The following is a 25,484-nucleotide window of genomic DNA, read 5'->3' as shown; positions in this document are numbered from 1 at the left end:
CTGTTAAACGGCGCTTAACATTAGCCATCGTGGTTCTTGGATTTCGGTCAGTCTTTGTTCGTAATACATAGAAGCAACGACAAGATGTCGAGATTTTCGCAGCAAACCATTCAAATCGCTCTTGCAGTTGTTATTACGGGTAAGTCACGTATCGAAAGTCTGGTGTATCCCTCTCGCACTTACGTTGTTTATATACTGCTTTATAGAACCAGTATAATTTGTGATGTTAAATGTAACCGTTTGAAGGCTAAGACTCAAGTTTTATTTACGTGTATGCGTATTGAATATTTGAGTTGTGTTCTGAAAAAACTGTGTTTAATGCATGTGCGTAAAGTGTCGTCCAATATTAGCCTGTGCAGTCCGCACAGGCTAATCAGGGACGACACCATCCGCCTGAACTGGATTTTCGTGTAGAAGAGACTTCCCTTAAACGAAACCTACCATAACAGCGGAAAGTGTTGTCCCTGATTAACCTGTGCGAAATGCACAGGCTAATCTGGGATGACACTTTACGCACATGCATTATGCCCAGTTTTCTCAGAACGCGACTCATTTGTTCCGAGTCTCATTGTTTGGCACTCGGTTCATTGACATAAAAAAGTAATACACGCTATGAGTCGTTTATCTACAGCTGGTTCGGCTGAGGTTTCAATATGTTTTTCTATTTGTAACGTGTTAAATGAAGCTGTTTTTACTTAACTCAATTCATATATTCTTAGATAAAAACACGATGATGGACATTTAGCGGAGACACAAAATCCCTGCCTATTCCTTTCATCTGCATAAGCCAATACTCTACTTAGAGCAATATTCGTGGAATATAACCCATTTGAATTTCTCTGCGTATTTCTGTTTCAATTGTGTTTGCGTAATTTACGCTACTAAGCGTTTTATTTGGACCTCTGTCAGTTTATTCCATGATAAAATGATACATGTATTCATCTCAGAAACATGTTTTCTTCATATTAAAGAATTATCGTTCATTGGTAGCATGTTCGTTTCTGTTTTCCCGAAGTTGTGATTGTGAAGAACGGTACTCCAGGGGGGCATGCGTATACGGGAGCTTACCGCGTTTAAGTGAGCAAGTTGTTGCAAAACTTCAAAAATGGCGTCGTTTGTTGGATTTTCTTAAAGGAAGGGAGGATATTTTCACCCGGTAAGCCCCTTTGTATTTATAATTATTTTAAATGAATACGCCGTTTCGGCTCTCCGGTGTTTGTGCTTCCCTCGGTTTTTTGTTTCAAGATCGTAGACGTCGGGATAAAAAAGTTATTGAAGGAAAACCGTCCACAAATATGTTGTCTACTTACGGGACGTTCGATAAATTGGATGTACAAATATCATTTTCTCTTATAATACACAGTATTGACACACGTGAACAGTAAACTATCAATAAAATCATGATTATTTCATTCTACCGACGCCGCTTTATCACTGATAATTAATTTATTGGCAAACATTATTGGTTCAACCCCCTTATTTGAAACTGACTTCCTTTTAAGCACATTTTGGGAACTGACTTCCAAATGACAAACAGCTCTTTCATATGTAAAAGAGCTTGACATGATATACCTACACATCTTAAATAAAGTTTATATGTGTACTTCAATATTATTGTTTTATAGCATGTTACGTGGTGAAATGTAAGTGTTTTCTTAATCACGTTACTTACTGTAGAATAATAATAATGCTGTACGAAAAACCTGCCGACCAATTGAATCAACTCACCTATTTTCAAAAAGATGGGTTGTGTGGTGGCTGATGTACGAGATAATAGAACGTTTATCAGCCCTTTCAGTAATATTATAATTATTTTAATGTATTTTATGAAGTGTCGGCCTTATTCTGATAAAACTTTTTTAACCATTCTTTTACTGTCTTTTCAGATGATGCAGGTTAAAGGGCGAAAATAAGTGCATCTTTCGTTGCAGTATATGTAATGAGGAATTTTACATCAGGGGAGGATTGAGATACCATGCCCCATTCATTGACCACATGAGTTTAAATGTAGAATATGCAAGAAAGAATCCTTCAACAGAGCCGGACTAAAACAGCAAATAAAAAAACACGAACCAAACAAAACATGTACAGCTGATGTTGTTGTGTTTTTGTTTTATTTATAAAGTCTACATAGACACGTCTGACATATAATTGCTACGAGTGCTACTTACTTACACGTTTTGTTCCGTATATGTCATGATGCTAGTTTCTCACTTTATTATGAAATAAACCATTATCTGTGACTGTGTTACGTCATTTCTTCCTACGATGTCTCTGCATACATTTTCAATTGTATTCAGCACTTACATACATGATAAAAAAGATTTGGTTCGGAATTAATTCGTTATGCATTTGACATATTAACGTTACTTACGATTAGACGGCAATGTTAGGAACAAACGGAATAATCTTTCTAAGTGAACCAACTCAGAACTGGTTTTAAAGAAGGTCGTCCAAAATGTGTCACATCAAAGTCACATACATGTATCAGTATCGTTTTAGTAAAACGCGTCAAATGCCATTGTATTAAATAAACAATTAATATTTAAGTTTTCATTAAAAAAACATCCACCGATATGCATCTTCTAAGCAGATGTCAGGTATTCCAAATTGCTTCATGTATTCCGAATCGCAAAAATGGCAGTATTTGGTTACATCAACCTTATACTAGTATCAAACCGGCTTTACTCTTTTCTGTTTTTCATTACACTTTTATTGCATGTACATGTGATTGTCTGGCATGGTACTCCGAACGTAATCTTTTTTGTTTGATTGGTGGGTTTTCATGTACCTATCGCTTTCTAGAGCGGTACACACTTCGTTACGCCGTCTTTTTTAATCATGGCATCCTCAAAATATATAACTGGCGTCTTGATATCTGGAAATAGTAAGCATAGTATTCCGTTTAGTAGGCATAGTATTCCGTTTGATGCATATTCAAACATAAGTATGTCCATATGTGTTAAAATAAACAGGTAAGAATGACACTGTGTTAATAATACCTTCGAATGTCTTATATTACACACACTTAATGTTAGCGTTAAGTACGCGATAAAACATATAATAATAAAAATTAATAAAATAACAATTAAAGGGGCCTTTTCACAGATTTTGGCATTTTTTAACTTATTCATTAAATGCTTTATATTGATAAATGTAAACATTGGATCATAAAAGCTCCAGTAAAAAATCAAGAAAAAAATTAAAAAAAGGAAAAGAACATTGCCCGGAGCAGGTTTCGAACCAGTGACCCCTGGAGTCCTGCCAGAGTCCTGAAGTAAAAACGCTTTAGCCAACTGAGCTATTCCGCCGAATACACATTCTTGACGTATTTTATACCCTATATAAGCAATCTTCGTAGTTTCACAAAATTTAACGACAAAAACAGAACTCTCCAAATTATTCAATCGTTTCGCGTTGCAACGCTTTATAATTTTTAGGATTTAAAATCGTCAAAAGATGCATATAATGGCTATATTAGAGCATGATTAATGTTCAGTATTACTGTTTCCTCACAAATATCATAACTAAAACGAAAACTTACGAATCTGAAACAACTTTTTTCAATTTTGTCAATTTACCAAAGCGTGAAAAGATCCCTTTAATAGAAAAAGATAACTCTTGATTTCCTCAAGTAAAAATGTTTTTCAAAAAAATCGCACCAGTGCGGAATTCATTCACGAAAGTTATTTATCATAAAACCTTCTAACATAGGAAAGAGCTGTTTATCATTTGGAAGTCAGGTCCCAAAATGTACTTAACAGGAAGTTGGTTCCAAAAATGGGGGTTAACCCGTTATAATTCGGCATTAAATGAATTAATAGACATACAAACGCGTCGAGATCATAAAATATTCGTGATTTATGTTATATTTTCCTGTAAACATTCACAAATACTGTTTATTATGAGAGAACATGATACTCGAACATCCAACATCTCGAAGGTCAAGAAATTAAACAACAAATTTGTCGACGGTTTTGCGATAATAACTATTTTATTCCGACGACTACGGTATTTAAACAAAAAACCGAGGGGAGAACAAACACCGCAGAGCCGAAAGGGCTTATTCATTTAAAAGAAATATAAATATAAACTGGCTTACCGGGTGAAAATATCCGCTACTCCTTCACGAAAAACACTTAAACGACGCCATCTTTGAAGTTTTGCAACAACTTTGAAGTTTTGCAACAACTTTCTCACTTAAACGCGGTTAGCTCCCGTATACGCATGCTCCCCTGGTACACGTACAAAGCCGGTTCACGAACTACAGTATTTTAAGGAATCCGGATAGTGCCATCTTAATCTCGCACTTCTTTCATCAAGGGCGACACTAGACACACGAAGCGATACTTGATCTTTTTCTTGACAGTCGCGGCGACGCACGATATTTTTCTAGACAGTCGCGGCTGGATCTTTTTCTTGACAGTCGTGGCGACGCACGGTATATTTAACACGATATATCGCCTTTTTGGCTACCTACACAAGGGCGATATATCGTGTTAAATATATCGTGCGTCGCCACGCGTGTCAAAAAAAAGATCAAGTATCGCCGCGACTGTCAAGAAAAATATCGTGCGACGCCGCGACTGTCAAAAAAAAAGATCAAGTATCGCTTCGTGTGTCTAGTGTCGCCCTTGATGAAAGAAGTGCGAGATTATAGATGACACATTCCGTGGTATTTCTTTAAATGCACTTTTAACTAGTTTTCAATCAATATTGTTAAAATGCACTCAACTTTAGTTAGCGGCGAGAACATTTTGTTTCAAATGTACTCATTTCAGGTCAATATAAATTTCTTTGAAATGTACATGTTTCTGATTCCCGACGAATGTCGCTATTGAATGTCATTTGTCTGGTTCCCCGCAGCTCTGGCGGCAGAGGCTTATACGACCAGCAGCGCCAACAACCTCTATACGGCCCTCTCGTTCCAGTATCAGCGGATAGTCAGGCCCTCAAACATCACAAGCGTCGCCGTAAAGTTTGGCGTCAGCAGCATCAACTTCCTGGTAATAACGCCTCCACTTTCCTAATACCCTTATTATTATTATTATTATTATTATTATTATTATTATTATTATTATTATTATTATTATTATTATTATTAATGTTTATTAATTTTTATTAATGTAAATGTTGTTGTTATATGTACTAGTAGTATTAGTATTAGTAGTAGTAGTAGTAGTAGTAGTAGTAGTAGTAGTAGTAGTAGTAGTAGTAGTAGTAGCAGCAGCAGCAGCAGCAGCTGCAGCAGCAGCAGCAGCAGCAGTAGTAGTAGTAGTAGTAGTAGTAGTAGTAGTAGTAGTAGTAGAAGTAGTAGTAGTAGTAGTAGCAGCAGCAGCAGGAGCAGTAGTAGTAGTAGTAGTAGTAGTAGTAGTAGTAGTAGTAGTAGTAGTAGTAGTAGTAGTAGTAGTAGTAGTAGTAGTAGCAGCAGCAGCAGCAGCAGCAGCAGCAGCAGCAGTAGTAGTAGTAGTAGTAGTAGTAGTAGTAGTATTAGTAGTAGTAGTAGTAGAAGTAGTAGCAGCAGCAGCAGGAGCAGCAGTAGTAGTAGTAGTAGTAGTAGTAGTAGTAGTAGTAGTAGTAGTAGTAGTAGTAGTAGTAGTAGTAGTAGTAGTAGTAGCAGTAGTAGTAGTAGTAGTAGTAGAAGAAGTAGTAGTAGTAGTAGTAGTAGTAGTAGTAGTAATAGTAGTAGTAGTAGTAGTAGTAGTAGTAGTAGTAGTAGTAGTAGTAGTAGTAGTAGTAGTAGTAGTAGTAGTAATAGAGACGTAGTAGTAGTAGGTGGTGGTGGTGGTAGCAGAAGAAATAGTAGTAGTAGTAGTAGTAGTAGTAGTAGTAGTAGTAGTAGTAGTAGCACCAAAATGCCAAGTTTGACATTTGACCTGTATGTATGACCTCAAGGTTTGACTGAAGGACGTGATATATTAGCGGTAAACATTATTGCGACATACATTCCTGTGATCTCGCTCGGACGTACGGAGTAGGTTGGGTAAAATTGTCGGGAGAATTCTTTGCCAGGACAATACTAATTGGAATGACATTATTGCAGACTAATGAATTTCATATACTTATTACATCGGACATCTTGCAATAAACTGCAACGCAAAATCTCCAACTCATTTCCAGTTGCTAATTGCATCTGATTCCATCCAGTATATGTTGTTAAGTGCATTTGAGCCCCGCTATTTGAAAACGGGGCTTAATGCATGTGCTGCACAGGCTAATCTGGGACGACGCTTTACGCACACGCATTATGCAGCGTTTTACAAGAACGAGGCTAATTTATTTTGAAGTATTGACTACTAACCCGAAGTTTATTAACATAAATATACTTACAACAATGTCTTTAAGGGGTCTTTTTCCATTTTAGGCATAATTGCGTTTTTGTTAAGCTCTTTAATATTTATATCCAATCTGTATGAAAAAATGTCGGTGAACATTAATCCGGTGTTAATTTTTGAAAATATTGAGGCATTCATTAATTATGTATCTCAAATGGAGCATTAATCCGCATTAAAAAAAAACACCGGGCATATTGCATATTAGATCGGACACATGAAATTATTTCGAAAGAAAGCAATAAGAGTTTCAATTCTACATGAGTAAGTCTCGCTGCGCACGATTACGCTCTTACTGCTCGTATATATTTGACTCTTATGAATCTTGGCAAATACCTAGTGTTTTATTTTGCTTAATCTAAATTGTGTCATTAACATTGTGTACTTAAAGCAGCATGACCAACAGCTCTTTCATATGTGAAAGAGATTGACACGAAATACCTACCCATCTATAATAAAGTTTATATGTGCACTTCAATATTATAGTTTTATTGCATTGTATGTGGTGCAATATAAAAGTACTCTAGTAATTTTGAAATTATGTAATGGATTTCCTCTCAACATACATTCCAGATAACTTTTTCGGCAAAATCTTGGTTTACACTCTATAAAAAAATCGAGTCTTAAAGTCTATTATTAATTCCTTTTTCAGGTAAGTATAATTTTTGGCACATCCGCATTTAGGTTTATAGACTAAAAGAGCTCATGACAATTGCCGGATTACAGCAGACTTTTTGCGATAAAAGGACCAGATAATGGAAAACGTTCGGCTTTTCGACTGTTTAAAAGATGGTCTGTTATTCATAATAACGTTATAGTGCTGTTGATTTCATAATTGTAATGAGGGACTAGACGAGTGGGAACTCATTGATAAAATGTTTACATTATATGCATTGATATTGAGTTTTACGCATGATCACAAATTTTGAATTCTTATTTTATTTTTCCAATGTGTAACCATACGCACAGAATTTAAGTCTACATTTTTATTAAATTTAATTCATTTTTTTACGACTTTAAGCGTCTTATCTGGAGCTCTGCATACATGCATTAGTAGCATATATTGAAATATATCCATAGAATTTCTTTGGTTATTGAAGGTAAATTACTGTACAAAAATTATGGTTAGTCATTAACCAAAAAAGTGACGTCTACAAACACGCGGTTATTTTCCTTTCAGTAGCAAATATCTTACAAAGGGGCGCAACTTCTCCTATAACATAAAATTTCCGTTATACGCCGTAAATTTTCGCAGTCGTCCGTAGCATTTCGGAACGACTGTCAATTGTATCATGCATGATTGTATGTTGCTTTTTGCTTGGGTGAAACTCACATCTTGCCATCGCGTTAATTTATTAAACGCATCAATATTTGATTCCATTTTACACTGCGCCTATTGCACAAGTCTCTCTGCACAAACCAACATACACATATGCAGCATGCAATTAACGAACAAGAATGTTGCATCTGTACACATGCATGATACCATTAAGCAGAATGTAAATAGACATTGGGCATCAGGCAAGATGTAAGTTTCATCAAGCATGAAAAGGTGTCTACATACAAATTGAAAGTACCATCAAGAATCATGACACAGTCACAAAGAAGGATGTAATTTTTACCTAAATACCCTTCCATATTAAGTTATACATAACTTTGGTTTAATTCATTAAATTTGTATTACAATTTTTACAGTACATTGAACGCTGTACAATGTAGCATTGTCCTCGTGCTTTTTCATTACTACGATCTTGACCATGGACTTTATCATATTAAACTTGTTTTCTTACCGCTCTTACTCACCATTTTCCTAAGCGTATATGTCAATCATATTTATGTAGTTCAGAATAATATAAAAATATATTGAAATGTGATTTATCTGATTACCATTTTAGGATGTGAGGAGTCAACAGTTTTCCGTGACGGGTTGGATAGAAGCAGTGAGTACCGGTATTTCCAATGTCATTATAATTACTATAGGATGTCGGAGTCGGAAAACTTAAAAATAATAAATGAGACGCGTTCTGAGAAAACTGTGCAGTCCGCACAGGCTAATCAGGGACGACACTTTCCGCCTAAATTGGATTTTGGCTTAGAAGGGATTTCAGTTTAACGAAAAATGTTATAAAAGCGGAAAGTGTTGTCCCTGATTAGCCTGTGTGGAGTGCACAGGCTAATCTGGGACGACACTTTACGCACATGTATTATGCCCAGTTTTCTCAGAACACGACTCAAATAAAGAAAAGTGCGTTAGTTCAACCCCATTTAATTTAGCTCGAATTCACAGAAAGCCTTAGGTTTATTGCAACGCTCTTTAGTCCGTTTCCTGGGCCTATAACCTGTACCTGGTGTCTTTTGGGGAGATCGATGGAAAGCTTCCAGGCGGGATCGAACCCCCGACCTGCCACGGCGACCTCGATTGGTTGCAATTTGACATCACAATCGAGACATACGTTCTCAGAGCACCATGCCAGTGTAATATTCTATTGATTACACTTTGTTCGATATATTGATCTTTAAAACCAAACCAATCATGATTTATTTTATGTGAGGTAAACAATGGGCTTCACGATAAGGGCCGTCTCTGACCGAATTAATACAGAAAATAGTCCGTTTACTTGCATGATACGGAAACAGAAAACGCTATTATCGAATACGGTATCTCGTATTGTAATGTTTTTATTTGGTGTATTGGTATAAAGGTAATACGATCACACAGAGCCATTCTCCATGTTTTCGGTAACTTTTTACACGTTGTTAAAGCGGCTTCAGATTGATTAGTATGATATATTACAAATATACATTTGCAAAACAAACACGAACAAACAACACAAACCAATGTTTATTTCTAGCTGTTTTATGTTAAATCACAAAATGCAATTTAATGCATATAGTAATCTATCCGACTGCATGCATGGAAAGACACTATTTACGTTATAGCGAAAATTGATCTGTATTCAACATCCAAGAAGACGAAAAATTAAAAAAGTAAAAAATATCAATAATGTAATATAATAATCAAACAATTGAAACTCTAGTCGCATGAACAGCAGAGAATCTTACAATAAATACGAGATCCTGATTCATGGCAAGTCATCAATTTCCCAATTATTAGACTCGGGACAAAAGTACAAGAAGGACATAAACGAATACAAATTGGGTCGTCGCTGATTTGTAGTTTGCCATGTATTCGTGTTCGTAGTATATATGTCTTTCAATGGTATAACAAAATATAACAAAACACATCATATTATCTGCGTATGTCTATTGTCTTCCGTATCGTGACTTGCATGGCAAAATGAAAAATAATGAGAAGTTAAACATGTTTTCATGTATTAAAAGAAGCAGGTATTCCCATTGTATTTACCGGTAGGCTCGCAATCTACAGGGCGAATATAATTCCCTGCTATTTTTTATTTGTAGTCATGGGTGGACGGACGCTACTCATGGGTACCGAGCGCGTTTGAGAACATCAAATACATGTACCTGGGTTCCACCACGTGCTGGAACCCCAAACTCGCCGTGCAGAATGCGTGAGTAGAAAAATCAGGATCCTGTTTTGTTAAAGGGATCTTTTCACGTTTTGGTAATTTGACAAAATTTAAAAAAGTTGTTTCAGATTCGCAAATGTTCGTTTTAGTTATGATATTTGCGAGGAAATAGTAATGCTGAACATATACCAAGCACTGAAATAGCCAATATATGCATTTTTTGCGATTTAAAAACCTGAAAGTTATCAAGCGTTGCAACGCGAAACGATTGAATAATTTGGAGAGTTCTGTTGTTGTCGTTATATAAGTGAAACTACGCGGGTCGCTTATATAAAGTTTAAAATACTTTCTACATTGCGTGAGCGCGTATGGCCGAGTGGTCTAAATGGTCTATACTTTTACTCCAGGAGTCCAGGGGTCAGTGGTTCGGACCCAGTTGTGGGTAACTTTTTTTTGTCTTTTTTTTTTTTTGAAAAATGTTATTCTCGATTTTTCACTGGAGATTTTTATTTCCAATGTTTACAATTATCAGTATAAAGCATGTAATGACAAACTTTAAAACATGCAAAAATCTGTGAAAAGGCCCCTTTAAAGATCTTACGAAAATCGAAAGTTACAACGGAGCCGTTTTGTTTAAAAAAGATTGACGTTAACGGCCAGAATGTACCTAAATAAAAGAAATGTGCATGCTAATAAGAATAGACTTCAATATACTCCTAAGTAAATGCATGTCAATAGCCATGTATGCTGGTGATATTGCAAACATTTATTATAAAGTTAAAAAATGTGTTCACCACGTTTCGTTAAAATTTGTATAATACTTTAAATTGTAGACATGTTTTTTACTTAACTTCACTCCTACACTTTGATGCAAAATATGATTACGCTTTCTATAGTTGTGGGTATGTTTTTAATGTTAACATTTTTATACTTCATTACTTACGAGCAATCTGGGGACGAAAATTAAATGTTTTGCTTTGTTAAATTTGACTTCAAATTGAGTTGTATCAGCTTATCGCAGCTTTTTCGCATTTAATGAAGGTGAATGTCTAAAAATAACAACTAACAATAAACGTAAAGTCATATTTAAGTGAAGGTGGTGCTAAAATATAAACGAATATTGTCAAACAAACAAACACAACAACATATTTGTGCTTGTCTTCGTGAAATCCAAACTCGTGACCAGAACTTGATTTCTACATATATAACATTCATAGGCAAGTCTTCAAGTTGATATACGCATGTCTTAGTAGGGTTGATTTGCATGTTTTGACGTGATTTGTTTCGCGCGTGTTGCAGAATGGCAGGCTCAATAAGTGTCGAGGAGGAGCTTGCGTTTCGGATTGACAGCACCGGGAACGTGTCGACCACCCTTTGGGGCGTGTTCACGGTTCACTGCTCCACTGACTCAGCCTATTACCCATTTGACACGCAGTCGTGCTCAATACGTAAGTGAACAATTTATGGGCTCCTTTGTTTGGTGTTATAACATATAATTTAAACACTGGAAGGGGCAATATTGTTTGTTCTCAGTAATGCATTAAATGGCGCGAAAAGATTATTACGACCGTAACAGCAACTTTTGCAGTTCAGAAGTACCCATCCCGGAATACTTTATATCATATACTAGTTAACTTATTTGAAAAATGTTGTGGATAGTGGTGTATATAAAATGACCGCCTTAGTCACTTAACAGTGGCCATGCAAACTCCGCTTGTGTCTATTATTAAAAACAAGCAGGTAATATAAATGAACAGTTGAACTTGTTAGATGTACATTTTGCATACATATACTATAAGTTAGCCGGAGCAATATAGATCTAAATGAATAGTTAAACTTGTTAGATGTACATTTTGCATACATATCATATAAGTTAGCCGGAGCAATATAGATCTAAATGAATAGTTAAACTTGTTAGATGTACATTTTGCATACATATACTATAAGTTAGCGGGATTCAATTGGGGGTAATAGTTTCGCCAAATGTTCATACTTTTAGAAAAATCTGACGGATTCACAAGTGTATGAATAACATGTCACATGTGTAATTTATCAAAGCAGAAAGAAGTGGTCACGTGAAAATACAAAATGAAGTTTTTTATTTTTATTTTATGTAAATTGGTCAATGAAACTCGTAATATAAATGATAAATGATAAATGTCTTATAAATATGTGTAGGTGTGGCCAGTGCATATCCCAGCGACTTTGTGGTACTGGTCTCGGAAGGTATAGACACGAGTCAGGTGACAAATAGCGCGGAGTGGACTCTGACGTCAGCCTCCTCGTCCAACGACACATTAACTCACAGGTTCGTGTTGATTGGTTGGACATTCAAAGAAAGTCCTCATTCATTGGTCCATTTTATTTAGTAAATGTCGCAATTCTTTTTATGCTTGGGGGGAGCATATAGTCGCCGCTTCGTCTGTCCGTCCGTGTGTCCATGTGTCCGTCCGTGCACAATTTTTGTCCGGGCTATTTATCAGAATTCAACTTTATGAAACTTTGGGAAGCTTCACTACCAAGAGGAGATGTGCATATTATCAGCAGGTTTTGGTCGGATGATTTTTCACAGAGTTATGGCCCTTTGAAATTGTTGAAATTTTCCATTAACTGTACATAAAGTGCAATTCTTGTCCGGGCTATTTCTCAGCAACTAATGACCGGAATTCAATGAAACTTAATGGAAAGCTTCACTACCAAGAGGAGATGTGCATATTATCAGCGGGTTCTGGTCGGATGATTTTTCACAGAGTAATGGTCCTTTGAAATTTTCTATAAAAAATTCTTGTCCCCTCAAGACGTTTCCTTTTATCTGAATATATAGTGCAATATTGTGACAAAAAAACCTTTGGGGAGCATCACCCGTCTCCGACGGTTTCTTGTTTAATTTAATACTCTATATGTTGTGTCATTCTTTGCAGTTTAGCTCCTTGTCTCTTTGTGTTATTTTCACTGAACTATCAAACAGTCGCCGTTTGTATTAGTAATTGATGTCAGAAGTACGTTCAGTTTATCTGCGTAATATCTGAAGAGTCTCAGATTTCAAAATCAGAGAAAACATCACTTACTTTCTATGTCAAAGAAAATCAGTGGCATCTAGATTTGCCGTTAAGTATCACATCACATCTTTTGCAATATCTGCCAATAAATCACTTGCACTAGACCGCATGTTTTTTAGTTTATATATTTTGTTCTAGCAAAAAATTCCGTTCCAAACGTAAAACAATTATGTAACCCAAAGCCATATGAACAACAAATATTAGTCTGTAAATTACCAAAAACAATGTATATACATACAAAAAAAATAAACATCAGCAAGACGAATACAGTGTACGTTTATCTTGAATTTCCCATGCAGTGTGTTGACCTTCACCTTTGACCTCGCGCGACGGAGCTCATACTCTTGGCTCTACCAAGTGTTGGTGCCCGTTGCCGTCTTGTCCTTCTTGGGCCCCTGCGCATTCATCGTTCCTCCGGAATGTGCGAGTAAACTGGGACTTCCGGTGGCCGTCCTACTGGCGGAAGTGCTGTTTGCAGTGATCATCTTCCAGGATGTGCCTATCTTGGGAGATGCAACACCAATTATAAGTTTGTCGAATATATATCTTTTAAGTACTATTTTGTTAGGAAAAATACATAAGCAACTAGTATATGACTAGTTTTGGTACTTTTCTGCGATCGATATTTACATGAAAAACAATAATGTTTACTTAAATAGCGCTGTGCTTATGTAATGATATACATGTAGTTACTTCAGGAAACAAGTGTAGCGAAGTTCGGTGCAACAATGACGCAACCAACTCATAGAACTGTTTATTGAAATATATTATGTTAACTGACATAACGCTCCCAAGTCTATAAAATATTCTTATAACAACATATGTCAATTGGACAATAATTCATTGGGACAGGACCCCACCCCAAGATGGGGTCCTGCAGTTGAACGAAAATAATTCTGATATGTCATCGGTCTCCCAGGTGTGCTCCCCTGAAATGCATGATTTAAACAGTCCATATGTACTCAAACAGCTTGACATATGCTAATTAGCAAAACAGAAAGTGGCTTACGTTGACTTATAATGTCCATTATTTCATATACAGACATGGCGTATATGTCACTAGCTAGATACTAATGTCTCCCAGTCATAAACAGTCCAGATGCAGAGTGGAAATGTCCATCAATATAGTGGAAATGTCCATCAATATAGTGGAAATGTCCATCAATATAGTGGAAATGCCCATCAATATATTGGAAATGTCCATCAATATAGTGGAAATGTCCATCAATATAGTGGAAATGTCCATCAATATAATGGAAATGTCCATTAATATAGTGGAAATGTCCATCAATACAGTGAAAATGTCCGTCAATATAGTGGAAATGTCCATCAAAATAGTGGAAATGTCCATCAATATAGTGGAAATGTCCATCAATATAGTGGACATGTCCATCAATATAGTGGAAATGTCCATCAATATAGTGGAAATGTAAATCAAAATAGTGGAAATGTCCATCAATACAGTGGAAATGTCCATCAATATAATGGAAATGTCCATCAATATAGTGGAAATGTCCATCAATACAGTGGAAATGTCCATCAATACAGTGAAAATGTCCATCAATATAGTGGAAATGTCCATCAATATAGTGAAAATGTCCATCAATATAGTGGAAATGTCCATCAATATAGTGGACATGTCCATCGAAATAGTGGAAATGTCCATCAGTATAGTGGACATGTCCATCAATATAGTGGAAATGTCCATCAATATAGTGGAAATGTCCATCAATATAGTGGAAATGTCCATCAATATAGTGGAAATGTCCATCAATATAGTGTAAATGTCCATCAATACAGTGGAAATGTCCATCAATACAGTGGAAATGTCCATCAATATAATGGAAATGTCCATCAATATAGTGGAAATGTCCATCAATATAGTGGAAATGTCCATCAATATAGTGGAAATGTCCATCAATACAGTGGAAATGTCCATCAATACAGTAAAAAAGTCCATCAATATAGTGTAAATGTCCATCAATATAGTTGAAATTTCCATCAATATAGTGGAAATGTCCATTAATATAGTGGAAAATGTCCATCAATATAGTGGGAATGTCCATCAATATAGTGGAAATGTCCATCAATATTGTGGAAATGTCCACCAATATAGTGAAAATGTCCATCAATATAGTGGAAATGTCCATCAATATAGTGGAAATGTCCATCAATATAGTGGAAATGTCCATCAATAAATAATTTGATACGCTATCCTTCATACTATCTGCGTAATTGTATTATTATTTGCCCCTAGGTTTATCATTATATAGACTAATAACATTGCTTTACGACGCATGTTTCTGTCTTTCCAGGTACATATATCTTAATATTGATCATATTAAGTTCAATAGAGACACTCTTTACTACCATCGTCATTCGCATCCACCAGAACAAGGCGAGGCAATCCAGCATGTCTAGTATAACTCGTGTGGCGACCGCGCTCTTGACGACGGTTACGTGCGTATGTTGCGATCGAAAGGAGGCCGCTGCTTCCTCATCGCCAACGGAAAGCGAGATCGAATCCCACGTGGAATGCGCACAGGCTACAGAGATCCAGCTACCTGAGGTGAAAAACCACATCAAGCGTCGACTGAGTTTGAAGACGATAAGCCCTGACAATAGCTTTGCCACCTCCAGTAAGGAGAATTTCCAAAAGGGGCGGCACTCACGGGCGTGGGCGGATACCGGGACGCTTTGTGGGCGGGGCGAAGTCAGGGAAACCGCGTGGGAGGAACTGGCACGAGCGATGGACAGAGTTTTCCTAATTGTGTTTATAATTTTGCGGTTAATTTTGACGGTTGTGTACACAACACAGATCAAAAGCGGAAGCAGTTAAGTTCAGTTTTGACTTATTACAAATCCCACACCACCAGAACTTAGACTTCTTGTTAAATGTTTGAACGGAAGTAACATGTTTGTTTATTTGTTATTATGTATAACTTAATAAATATTTGCGATCAGTACTTACATAACGTTATATCCTGGACAAGGAAAGGCAGCGAACCTCAGAATGGAGTTCTATCGTAAGCTACAACATTTTAAAAGGTAAACATTCATGTTATTATTCCCGGTGTTTAAATAGCATGCAATATATTAACTATATTTATACCAAAACAAAAGAATAGCATGTACATACAGACAGTGAACATTTTAATGCAGTGTATGCGCTACTAGGCGAATGAATCGACCACTCTGTGCCGTGTAAGTACTGTGATCATTTGTGATTAAATGCTATTCAAGATAATATTTACTCGACACGCTTGCTGATATTAAGCAATGGTCGACAACTCTTGAAGAGCATTTCAAGAGACAGCTGTATATAGGCAGATTGCCTTGTTCCAGACGTGATTCCAGATAATGCCGGTGAAAACAAAATAGAAATAAACTCATGGACAATGCGAATGTGCAAATTCTCAACTGATAGAATGATTTGAATGAAATAACATCGTTGTACTTTAAAACATGGCAAGTGCTGTTAAAATCTCGATAATTGGATGAAACCTACAATGCAATTAACTATTGCATGTGAAATTAAACGTGTTCATTTGCTCTGAGTCAGACACTACACTTTTACAGATGTTTATTCGACAAGAGCTAAATGCAGTGTATTAAGGTAGCAGATGAATGTACGATAACTGGTGGACGACACAATACGTGTGTACATTTTTGTGTCAGGTCTTAAATGCATAATCGCTCTTTACAGGCAATACAGTGGCAAACTAGTTAACTGTCAAATAAAGCTTGTTAGAAATAACGTTATGCAGAGTAAAAGTGTTAGCAGGCATTAATATTGACACATGTACATACGTCCAGATATTTTTAAGTCAACTTTAAAGTTTTATTTATTAAAGTTTTTATTACGTGATGTTAGGACACCTACTGCGAAACATTTTTTAAATATTAATTGTATTATTTTTTGTTTGCTAAATTGCATATGTTGGGTGTTTTGATATTCTTATTTATAAACATGGATAGCAGTGGGTTTATTATAGATTATAATATTCTTATTCAGAAATGCATTTTAGCTTACCTGAGCACAACGTGCTCATTGTGAAATTACATGATTACCATTTGTACATCGTTCGTCATCAATCGTGCGTTAGAATATTTATCCCATTTGTATCTCGACCGACTTCAAAACTGGGTCAACAAAAAGAACACTTGGTTAAGTTAAATAAAACATTTTTGCCCAATCATCGTGAAAATTGCTTACAGCACTTGTTATAATGCTATCTCAGTTCGAAAGTGGTTCCGGTCCTTTTGAAAAAAACATGGCCTCCACAGGGCGAGAAAGTTTGCCTTACAGTATGGCGAGAATTAACCGTGTGAACATCCTTTAATTAATACCATTCACACCTTTTCCAATCGTCATACACATTTATCAGAACATTTTTACTAAGAATATTACGTCTGAGTTCCAAAATAGTTTTGGTCCATTCATAAGAAATACCGCAAGGGGGCGGGCCAGTTTTCCTTAAATTGATATTGTGAAGCCTTGCGAGCACTCTCAAAACCACAGTTTCGCCAAATCACAATGAAACATGTTCAGAACATTTATTTTATTGTTTATGGGCCGTGTAAGAAGATGGTTACATTCCGTTTACTACAGATTCTTAACTGTGGCATTACCAGCTCGGAACTAATGAGTTCACTTGTGTCTTGGGTGATCGCTTTGGGGTGCTTGTATACAATGGGCGTAGCAAGAAGCATTAACATACGACAAGCTTAAAGTTGCCTTATTATAAGCTGTCTATTAGTACTCCAAACATATGGTGGTACATTGAATGTTTGTATGATATTTATTTTAAGGTTGTAATTATATAATATATATTGTCTTGCAAAACTATGTTTGGAAATAAACCAGCTGACCAAAATGCTCTATTTAAATACTGAGTTATTGTTTGTATCACTAACAAGAAGAAACCCTAAATTTTTATAAAACATTGTTTTTATGAAAACATTATGTTGTATGTATTATTTATATTTACATGCTCATATGTTACTTGTATTATTTTTATTTGTATTTGTTTGTATTTATTTTGACCTTGCGGTCAAGGATAACCCATGAAAGTGCAAGCACTTATTTCCAATGGGGTCCTTTTTTGTTTTGTTTTTTTGCTGAAGAGACAGCAAGCAGAGGAGACAGTATTGGGATACAAGGAATCCGGGTGCGATACTCTAGCTCTTTGCGAATAGATACCTTGGTTCTTTTACGTGCTCAGTGTATAGCACCGATACACGCGAGAATTACCTGGGTTTCATACCAGTACATCTCTAGTTGGGTGGGAAACACTTGAAGCATTTCTGAAATTTCCAGTGCCCCGGCCGGGATTTGAACCGGGGACCTCTGGAATGGTAGACCATAGTGTTACCACTCGACCACCGCACCACCATTTGTTGTTGTACCAACTATGGATTGCGCATCGCTAAGGAACTAATTATTGTTCTCATTATTGTTAATAATACAAGACGTTTCTAAAATATTCTTTATCGCTCTTGCATTATTAATATGCATTATATACTGAAAAACAAACGACGTTTTACACGTCTGGAAAGTTAAGATTTATAATGAGATTTTCATTATTGTAATAATTGCAATACTTCACGCGCAAACAACATGTGTTTTGTACTTCATTCACCGATATATGGCTTTTTTTTAAACAATGTAAGGTTAAATTTATCAGTAAACTTGTTTTTCTGACATTCGTTCATGTTTGATGTTAATAATGCCATTACGTTACTCATGTCATATCTTACAATATGACGAAACAAACATATTCATGTAATCTACTATTCTTTGAATATGCAATTTAAATCTCCACACCACTAATTCAAAACCATGTACGTGAAGTATAGAAAGGAAGGTACATGAAGTATAGAAAGGAAGTGAAAACTCTTTTCACATTGCGAACAATGTCAATGTCGTGTATGCACTTCAGACACTTTTTATTGCACTTTTGTGTTGAGCACTTATCATCCCAAAGAGTTTCGCTTAAAGGAGAAGTTAAGTATCTACGAGGAAGTGAATATACTCGAACTAAGAGGCATTTAAGAAGTGTGCATGGGCTTGTTGTCTTTAAACGAAAGCAACAACAGACTGGTGATACTTGAGAAAATAAAAGAAAGAAAACGATAATAAATCATGTCAATGCAGGTTTCAATGCATACACCCTTGGAATTTGTTTTATTCTCATTATATTTTTGTTATAATTGGAAATGATGTATTTAATTTCAAAGCAATTTCGTGCTGTTTTACATTAATCATTGCCCCAACTGAACATTTTTCTAAACCCGCTGATGAAATATAAATGCTCCCGTTCAAACGGCGCATGGTCTACGCGCACCACGTTATCAGACGCTATTCCCGCGTCACGTTCTGTCAAATCGTAGCTCCTCCCTCTGGTGTTAGCGGAAGATCAATCAACAGACGTCATGTCGTAGCTCCATCCTCTGGCAATATCCGAAGACCACATCACCAGCCGTAATTTACAACACGACCACATTACCGCCTGATATATCGTAGACAAATCCTCTGGCGATTTCGCAGGACCACGCATCCAACCGTTAGTCCAACATAGCTGCATTCGGAAAAATCGCTTTGATGGCTGCTTCAAAGAAAGTTTCAAGTCAATCCCTATAGTATATTTAGAGTTATGCTCCGGACAAAATTTACTTTAAAGTTATATAAAAGGGGAGATAATTAAAAAACTAAGGTAGATAGAGTTATGGTTCTTGGTCACTGCACTTCTCCTAGTTGCCATCTGTTTATATTCTAAGTTTATAGTAAATCCATTGAATAGATTTGGAGTTATGCTCCGGACAAAGTTTCGGCCGGACGGACAGACGGACGGACGGACGGAGAGACGGGCGGACGGACAGACGGACAGGACCAATTACTATATCCCCTCCGAATTTTTTTTCGGCGGGGATAAATTAAATGTTGGCATTCCGGCGAAAGCGGACTGCGACTCTGAAGACACTAGAGCTTTCCCGGTTTCTACGGACTGAGTTCCGACGGCGATTGACTTCAAAAATGCGAATGTTTGCGGTATTGATCCTGTGGATCTAATATACCGGCTGGCTGTTGTTGCGAGTCTTCAGAATCGATTACATGTCGCATCTGTTAATCAATTTGGATGATTTTTTTTCCCTTATACTTCCTCGAGCATATCATCGTTGTCCATGAAAATAATGATCTTTCTTTTGGAGTCTGATCTGCGCTATCTTGCCCTGCAATTTATAATGAATGGCATCATAATCGATGAGTGAAAGAGTCACTGCATTTTATGTTAATTCATTGATTTACATCTTATAAAATTCTACGACATCGTTGTGTGCTTTGTATTGTCACTAATGTCGGGGATCGTAATGTAGATATAAATCGCTTGTTAATACGAAGAAAAGCGCAATTCAAGTTCGACGTTTTAAGTAGGTTCAAATATATTAATCATAGCAATTATAATGATAGTAATGAAGTCTACTGGGCGTGACTATTCGCGGCTACGTCGCACGGCGTCGCGCCAAAATTACAACAGGGGGATTTCTTGAACGTAAAGGGATATAGAGAATAATAGGTTGCCGGTAGTGTTGATTATAGATCAGGTTTATCATGCGAGGCTTAGAAAACAAAAAGCACGAGCCTTGGCGAGTGCTTTTTCGTTTTCGTGCCGAGCATGATAAACCTGATCTATAATTAACACTAACGCATTATTCTATTTATCCCACTTTTTATTCAGTAAACTTTTTTTATTTAAACATAATTAGTTTTCATGAGTGTTTGTCGTACTTTGATAATGACTGTAGTGTAACCAAGGTCAGTGTATTACTCCGCGTTCCAAAAATAACCGCTGATCAAATAATCATTTTTTTAAATTCAGAATATCGTTCTGTAACAAAGAGTCGAGCGTTATTAATTACAATTTTAATCATATTGAATTGCAAATCTTTAAGTTTCTATGTATATATAAATATCTAAAATAAATATATATTTCTAAGTCTCTATGTATAACCTAATTTTACAAAGTTGTCGCGTATTGACAAATGTTTAGCAGCATATTTCATACAAAACATGCGTCGTATAAGCTACTCTATCTCTTAAAAAAATTTAATTCATGTTGTTTTTGAACTGAAAGTAAAAGTAAAATAAATTGCATCTTAAGTTGATTTTTGAAAAAAAATCTCCAAACGGTGTCTTGAGAACATATTCCAAAAATGTACACTTATGTCGTAAAAATTTCATCTTTCTTTTTTTTTCATTTTGTCAATTTACCAAAACGTGAAAAGGCCCCTTTAAAGTACTAATGACTCATAAAATGACTGCGAAATTTGTGAAGCCAAAATTATACATAACCTCAAGTATCAAAATAAGTTAAAAGAGGCATATCGACGGTATATCCGCCTTGAGTATAAAGATTATTTGACCAGTAATAATTCCCAGTTTTAAAGCACATACGTATCTATAAACAATGATAGTTTTATTAAACCGTTAAGACAAATTAATACAATGCCCTAAATGAGTTCGATATATGCCATCACTCACGACTACAATAAAGCCAACTACGTCATTAAAGCCCGTAAGCGGTAGTGCGCATGCGTATAGTGTTACTAAATATTAATTTCCTTCATAACGTTTTTTTAAGTGAAACTGTTTTCTTTTTATTCCGCTAAACATTCAGAGGACAGATGTTTTTAACTTAAAAATAAATAAGTAATAATTAACATAAATAAATATGTTTATGAACGTTTTCTTGAACTACATACATGTGTCAATATGTCATTTAATGTAGACTTAAGAAAAACGATACAATGTTGTTTTGTTTCAAAATATTATACTGTTTTTTACGTTACGTTAGGAACTTCCTCCAGTAGAAATAATTGGTTACCGTAAACAAACGAATCTGCAGTTTTAACAAGCGATTTCCGTTTTATGAGCACCAATCCTTAAATAACAAACACACTCACATATGAATATACTCTGCGTGGCGAATCGCTTTAGATCAACACAATTTGCGTACCGAAAGGATTACATTTGAACAATATAGTTAAGGTAACGACTTGAAACATGTGTGTCCTTATCTATTTATTGGGATTGGTGATTCTGTTGGCCAATAGTGGACAGTGTGATTTATCTTGGGACAAGATATACAATCTGCTGTCTTCAAGATTAGATAACATCTTGGTCGATATAAAATAACACAGTCCCGACTAAATTCTGTCCATAAGATTCAGGAGGGCGTACAGTCCGATTTTAACGTATTGAAGAGTGAAACTGGGGACTTTCGAGTTCATATATCCAATGTTGAGGAAAAAATCAAGTCTACAATGAATCAAACAGCCGAACTCGTATCACGGACCGAAGATGAGATGAATACACATTTAAATGAAACTCGAGTTCAGATATCTGATTTAGAACAGGGGATGGCGGACTCGGTAGGAAGGATTGAAGGTTTGGAAAAGAATCAGTCAGTCATGAAAGGAGCAGCAGACAAAACACAAGCTCAGATTGCGACCGTGGAACAGAAAGTAGCAGCTTCGCAGAGCAACACTCAAACTCTCCAGTCACGAGTTCAAAGTCTGGGGGAGACGCAAGGAGATCTTAAATCAAAGACAACGACTATCGAGTCAAAAGTCGATACGAGGCAAAGACAGATAGACTGGATGCAAAGACAGATAGACTGGGTTCAACAAACCGTAGGTTAGTATGTGTTTTCATAAATGTTTTAAGAAAATTCGTCACTGAAAGTCAGATCGAAATTGCCTTCTTTCGGTGTTCAAAAGACTGACTTATGGACACTAGAAGTGGTATTCACTAAGTTTTCTCACGTTAATTACATGCATGCCTTAGACGTAATTATAAGTTGTAAATGTTAAGACAATTGTATTGTCTTGTTTCAGGTACGTTTGCTGGTTTCTCTGCCTACCTTAATACAAATAAGCATTATGATCAAAAAACTGTTATTGTATTCGACGGAGTCATCTACAACCATGACACATGGCCACGGCCCCGGGACTACAATCCAAATACCGGCATCTTCACTGTACCTGTGAGCGGAGTATATGTCTTTACGTTTAACGTCGAAGTAAATAGCAATTTTGTTGATATAGATATTGGTGCGCATGTTAATCTGATGCTTAATTCGAACATCAAGTCGCAAGCGATTGTACAAGGTTTAGGCAACCATTTGTCAAGTGGAAATACAGCTGTGCTGGATGTGCAATTCGGAGACAAAGTGTTCGTATCGACTTCAAGTCATTTTCGGCTTCACAAATTATATGCGTGGAGAACAACGTTCAGCGGGGCCCTTTTGCGTATGAATTAATACATCGGAAGCAGCAGCAATATTAATTATCTGATACAATAATTTGACATAATATTACACCTAATTCATGACAAACAGTATAGAGTTAAATTGAACAAATTTGTTCCAAAAATTTTTTACAATTTTTTTAAATGTATGTCTCGAATATGATTATTTGCGAAATTGATACAACTACACAAAATACAATTTAACTGGTCGAGAAGATGCCTCAAATATAATTGCCTTTTACTAGTTGTTCCTGACAGCGATGGAAATGTCCTGCTTTTTATTGAAGATCAATAACTCCCAAAAATCAGTAGGGCAAACAGACCGTGCAATATGTGCATGTACACCGAATGGATGCTTCTTTTACAGTTACGTCAAATTCGATTTGCTGGTTTATAAAATCTCGAGCTGAAAGAAAGTACCGGACATTAATTATGAAGTTATCCGAAAAAAGTGCGATTCTTTAACTCACAAGTTTATGGATCATAATAAATGTAAAAAGTAAAACTATTGTGAACATATTGTTTAATGATGCGCTAAATACCAAAACATATAAGAACTTGGGAGCTAAATTGATAACGAAACTGAGTGCGGATGTTAATGGATTTGGACACGCCATTTCCAACAAAGCAATAGTGGATTTTAGTGCTTCAAACACAAATGTGACAGTTTAATTGATACCTACATGTACGAACCTTTCCTTATTTTGAAATACTGACTCTGTCAATGACACTCTACTACAAGTATCTGGCTTCTGAACGCATATATATATATATATACATATGTAACATGTTCATAAGATTTTTGTTGTTGTTTCACATAGTTTAGTATTAGAATTAAATTTTGTCATATGCATCAAACAGCGATGTAGTCAAATTATCATTCTCGTGTACCTTCGGTCTTAGAGATTCTTGTTGTAAGTCACACTAACATAATCTTCGATTGTACTGAAGTGTTTTCAGAGGCAGTGATCTTTTAGCAATAAAATAAGATTTCATGTAAATTGTATTGAATGCGTTGTTTTTCGGAAATACACGGTCTTTAAGCTTAAAAGTGACGAAGCAGAATATGCTTGATTTCTCTTTTTTTAAAATGCTTCTTCTTTATCCCGCGCCCTATATATCAGGTATAGTTTTTAAAACACTTGTTTGTCCTTTCATTTTTAAAGTAAAAAAAAAATCGTTTTATATTTCTTTTGTTAAAACGCATCCAAACGATGTTTTGAGGTGACATCAATAGTGTTACGGTGTTTATGTCTCCTTTATATGTACAATAAAATAGCTATTGGCAATTAGACGATAAGTAGAAAAGTAAATCAATAAGTTTTTTTATACACTTAAAATATACAACGAAAGTAGCTAATAAACCCAAATATTGATTGCGAAATATTCGTTGATTTTGAGTAATTATGGTACTTTAAACGTCACTAAAACTGAGATAATGTATATTCACATAGTATGAAGGAAATATACAAGTATCAAAATAAATGGAATGCATTTAGTCGTTGAAACAGTATTTTTTGTGGAAAATGCTTTGAAATAGAATTGCTATTGGTAGCCTAGCAACGGTCGTTGAAGCATTTACATTGAACAGATTTGTCCGCATTAAAATTAACAATATAGATAATTTGAAAGAGTAGAAAGTGCGTGCGATTCTAAAAATTAGATTGTTTTATAAATCAGCCTTATTTATTGGGTACGCTGCAGACTGCGACTTAATAATACTTTTAAAATAACGAATGCAAGAAGTATTTATTTATTAATAACAACTTCGTAATAACGCAATCACAGCATAATGTTTCGGATTTAAAACGATCTTAATGACTGGTAAATTAGCACTAGTCCTAACATGTTGATTATTTTATAAAAAATTATCGAATGATTTTCCTGTTTGAAAAAAAAACTGTTGTATTATAATGGTCGTTTTAATGAGCGTAATAAGAATATAAATTGCTAATACTATTCTCTTATAACCTGCAGTTCACGCCGCCAACGGATCTCAAGTACAAAGGATAGGTCTCAAAATTGTCCTTTCCCGGAACTTTTGAATGTTTGCCGATAATGGCATAGATAATGTATCTTCCACGGTCTATAATTAACTGAAAAATACAAAATTAAGTTTAATCAGTACGTTCAATTCATTTTCGAAAATTCGAAAGTTAATTAAAATACTTAAACTTCCGGTACATAATGAAGAGTCACCGCCCGACCATCCGCTAATTGGGTCAAAAAGGCTTTTTGCTGATGACATAATAACATCGTTTCTATTTACATATTCGCTATCATACATCCGCCG

The 25,484-nt window shown here is 35.7% G+C and overlaps 2 protein-coding genes and 1 long non-coding RNA gene across 5 annotated transcripts in view; 2 read left to right on the top strand and 1 right to left on the bottom strand.

Moving 5' to 3' along the window:
• LOC127848893 (neuronal acetylcholine receptor subunit alpha-3-like) overlaps window positions 1-17,902 on the top strand; it is an 18,229-nt gene extending 327 nt beyond the window's left edge. The window contains exons 1-8 of the mRNA XM_052381564.1: window positions 1-139; window positions 4,867-5,006; window positions 8,228-8,272; window positions 9,756-9,865; window positions 11,123-11,271; window positions 12,002-12,131; window positions 13,182-13,411; window positions 15,198-17,902. The exon at window positions 1-139 is cut by the window's left edge and continues 327 nt beyond it. Of these exons, the coding sequence (XP_052237524.1) occupies window positions 85-139; window positions 4,867-5,006; window positions 8,228-8,272; window positions 9,756-9,865; window positions 11,123-11,271; window positions 12,002-12,131; window positions 13,182-13,411; window positions 15,198-15,721 (1,383 nt within the window). The 5' untranslated portion in view covers window positions 1-84 and the 3' untranslated portion in view covers window positions 15,722-17,902. The remainder of the gene's footprint in view (window positions 140-4,866; window positions 5,007-8,227; window positions 8,273-9,755; window positions 9,866-11,122; window positions 11,272-12,001; window positions 12,132-13,181; window positions 13,412-15,197) is intronic.
• LOC127848896 (uncharacterized) lies at window positions 13,246-21,964 on the bottom strand. 3 transcript variants are annotated; one of them, XR_008034805.1, is made up of 4 exons: window positions 21,847-21,964; window positions 15,854-20,115; window positions 15,253-15,446; window positions 13,246-13,385 (listed from the first exon to the last, which is right to left on the bottom strand). It is a non-coding gene; the product is annotated as an uncharacterized LOC127848896 (long non-coding RNA). The 3 variants fall into 3 exon arrangements; XR_008034804.1 differs by having other exon boundaries at window positions 13,251-13,381; XR_008034803.1 differs by lacking the exon at window positions 13,246-13,385 and adding an exon at window positions 13,398-13,811.
• On the top strand, window positions 21,561-24,192 carry LOC127848894 (uncharacterized). The gene is made up of 2 exons (XM_052381565.1): window positions 21,561-22,579; window positions 22,780-24,192. Exons 1-2 carry the CDS (start codon window positions 22,207-22,209, stop codon window positions 23,202-23,204), a joined length of 798 nt encoding a protein of 265 aa, XP_052237525.1. The 5' UTR covers window positions 21,561-22,206; the 3' UTR covers window positions 23,205-24,192.
• Window positions 24,193-25,484: the final 1,292 nt, after the last annotated feature.

The sequence above is a fragment of the Dreissena polymorpha genome, chromosome 10 (genome assembly GCF_020536995.1).
Source record: "Dreissena polymorpha isolate Duluth1 chromosome 10, UMN_Dpol_1.0, whole genome shotgun sequence".
Lineage (NCBI taxonomy): Eukaryota > Metazoa > Mollusca > Bivalvia > Myida > Dreissenidae > Dreissena > Dreissena polymorpha.
This window is presented reverse-complemented; position numbering and strand designations above follow the sequence as displayed.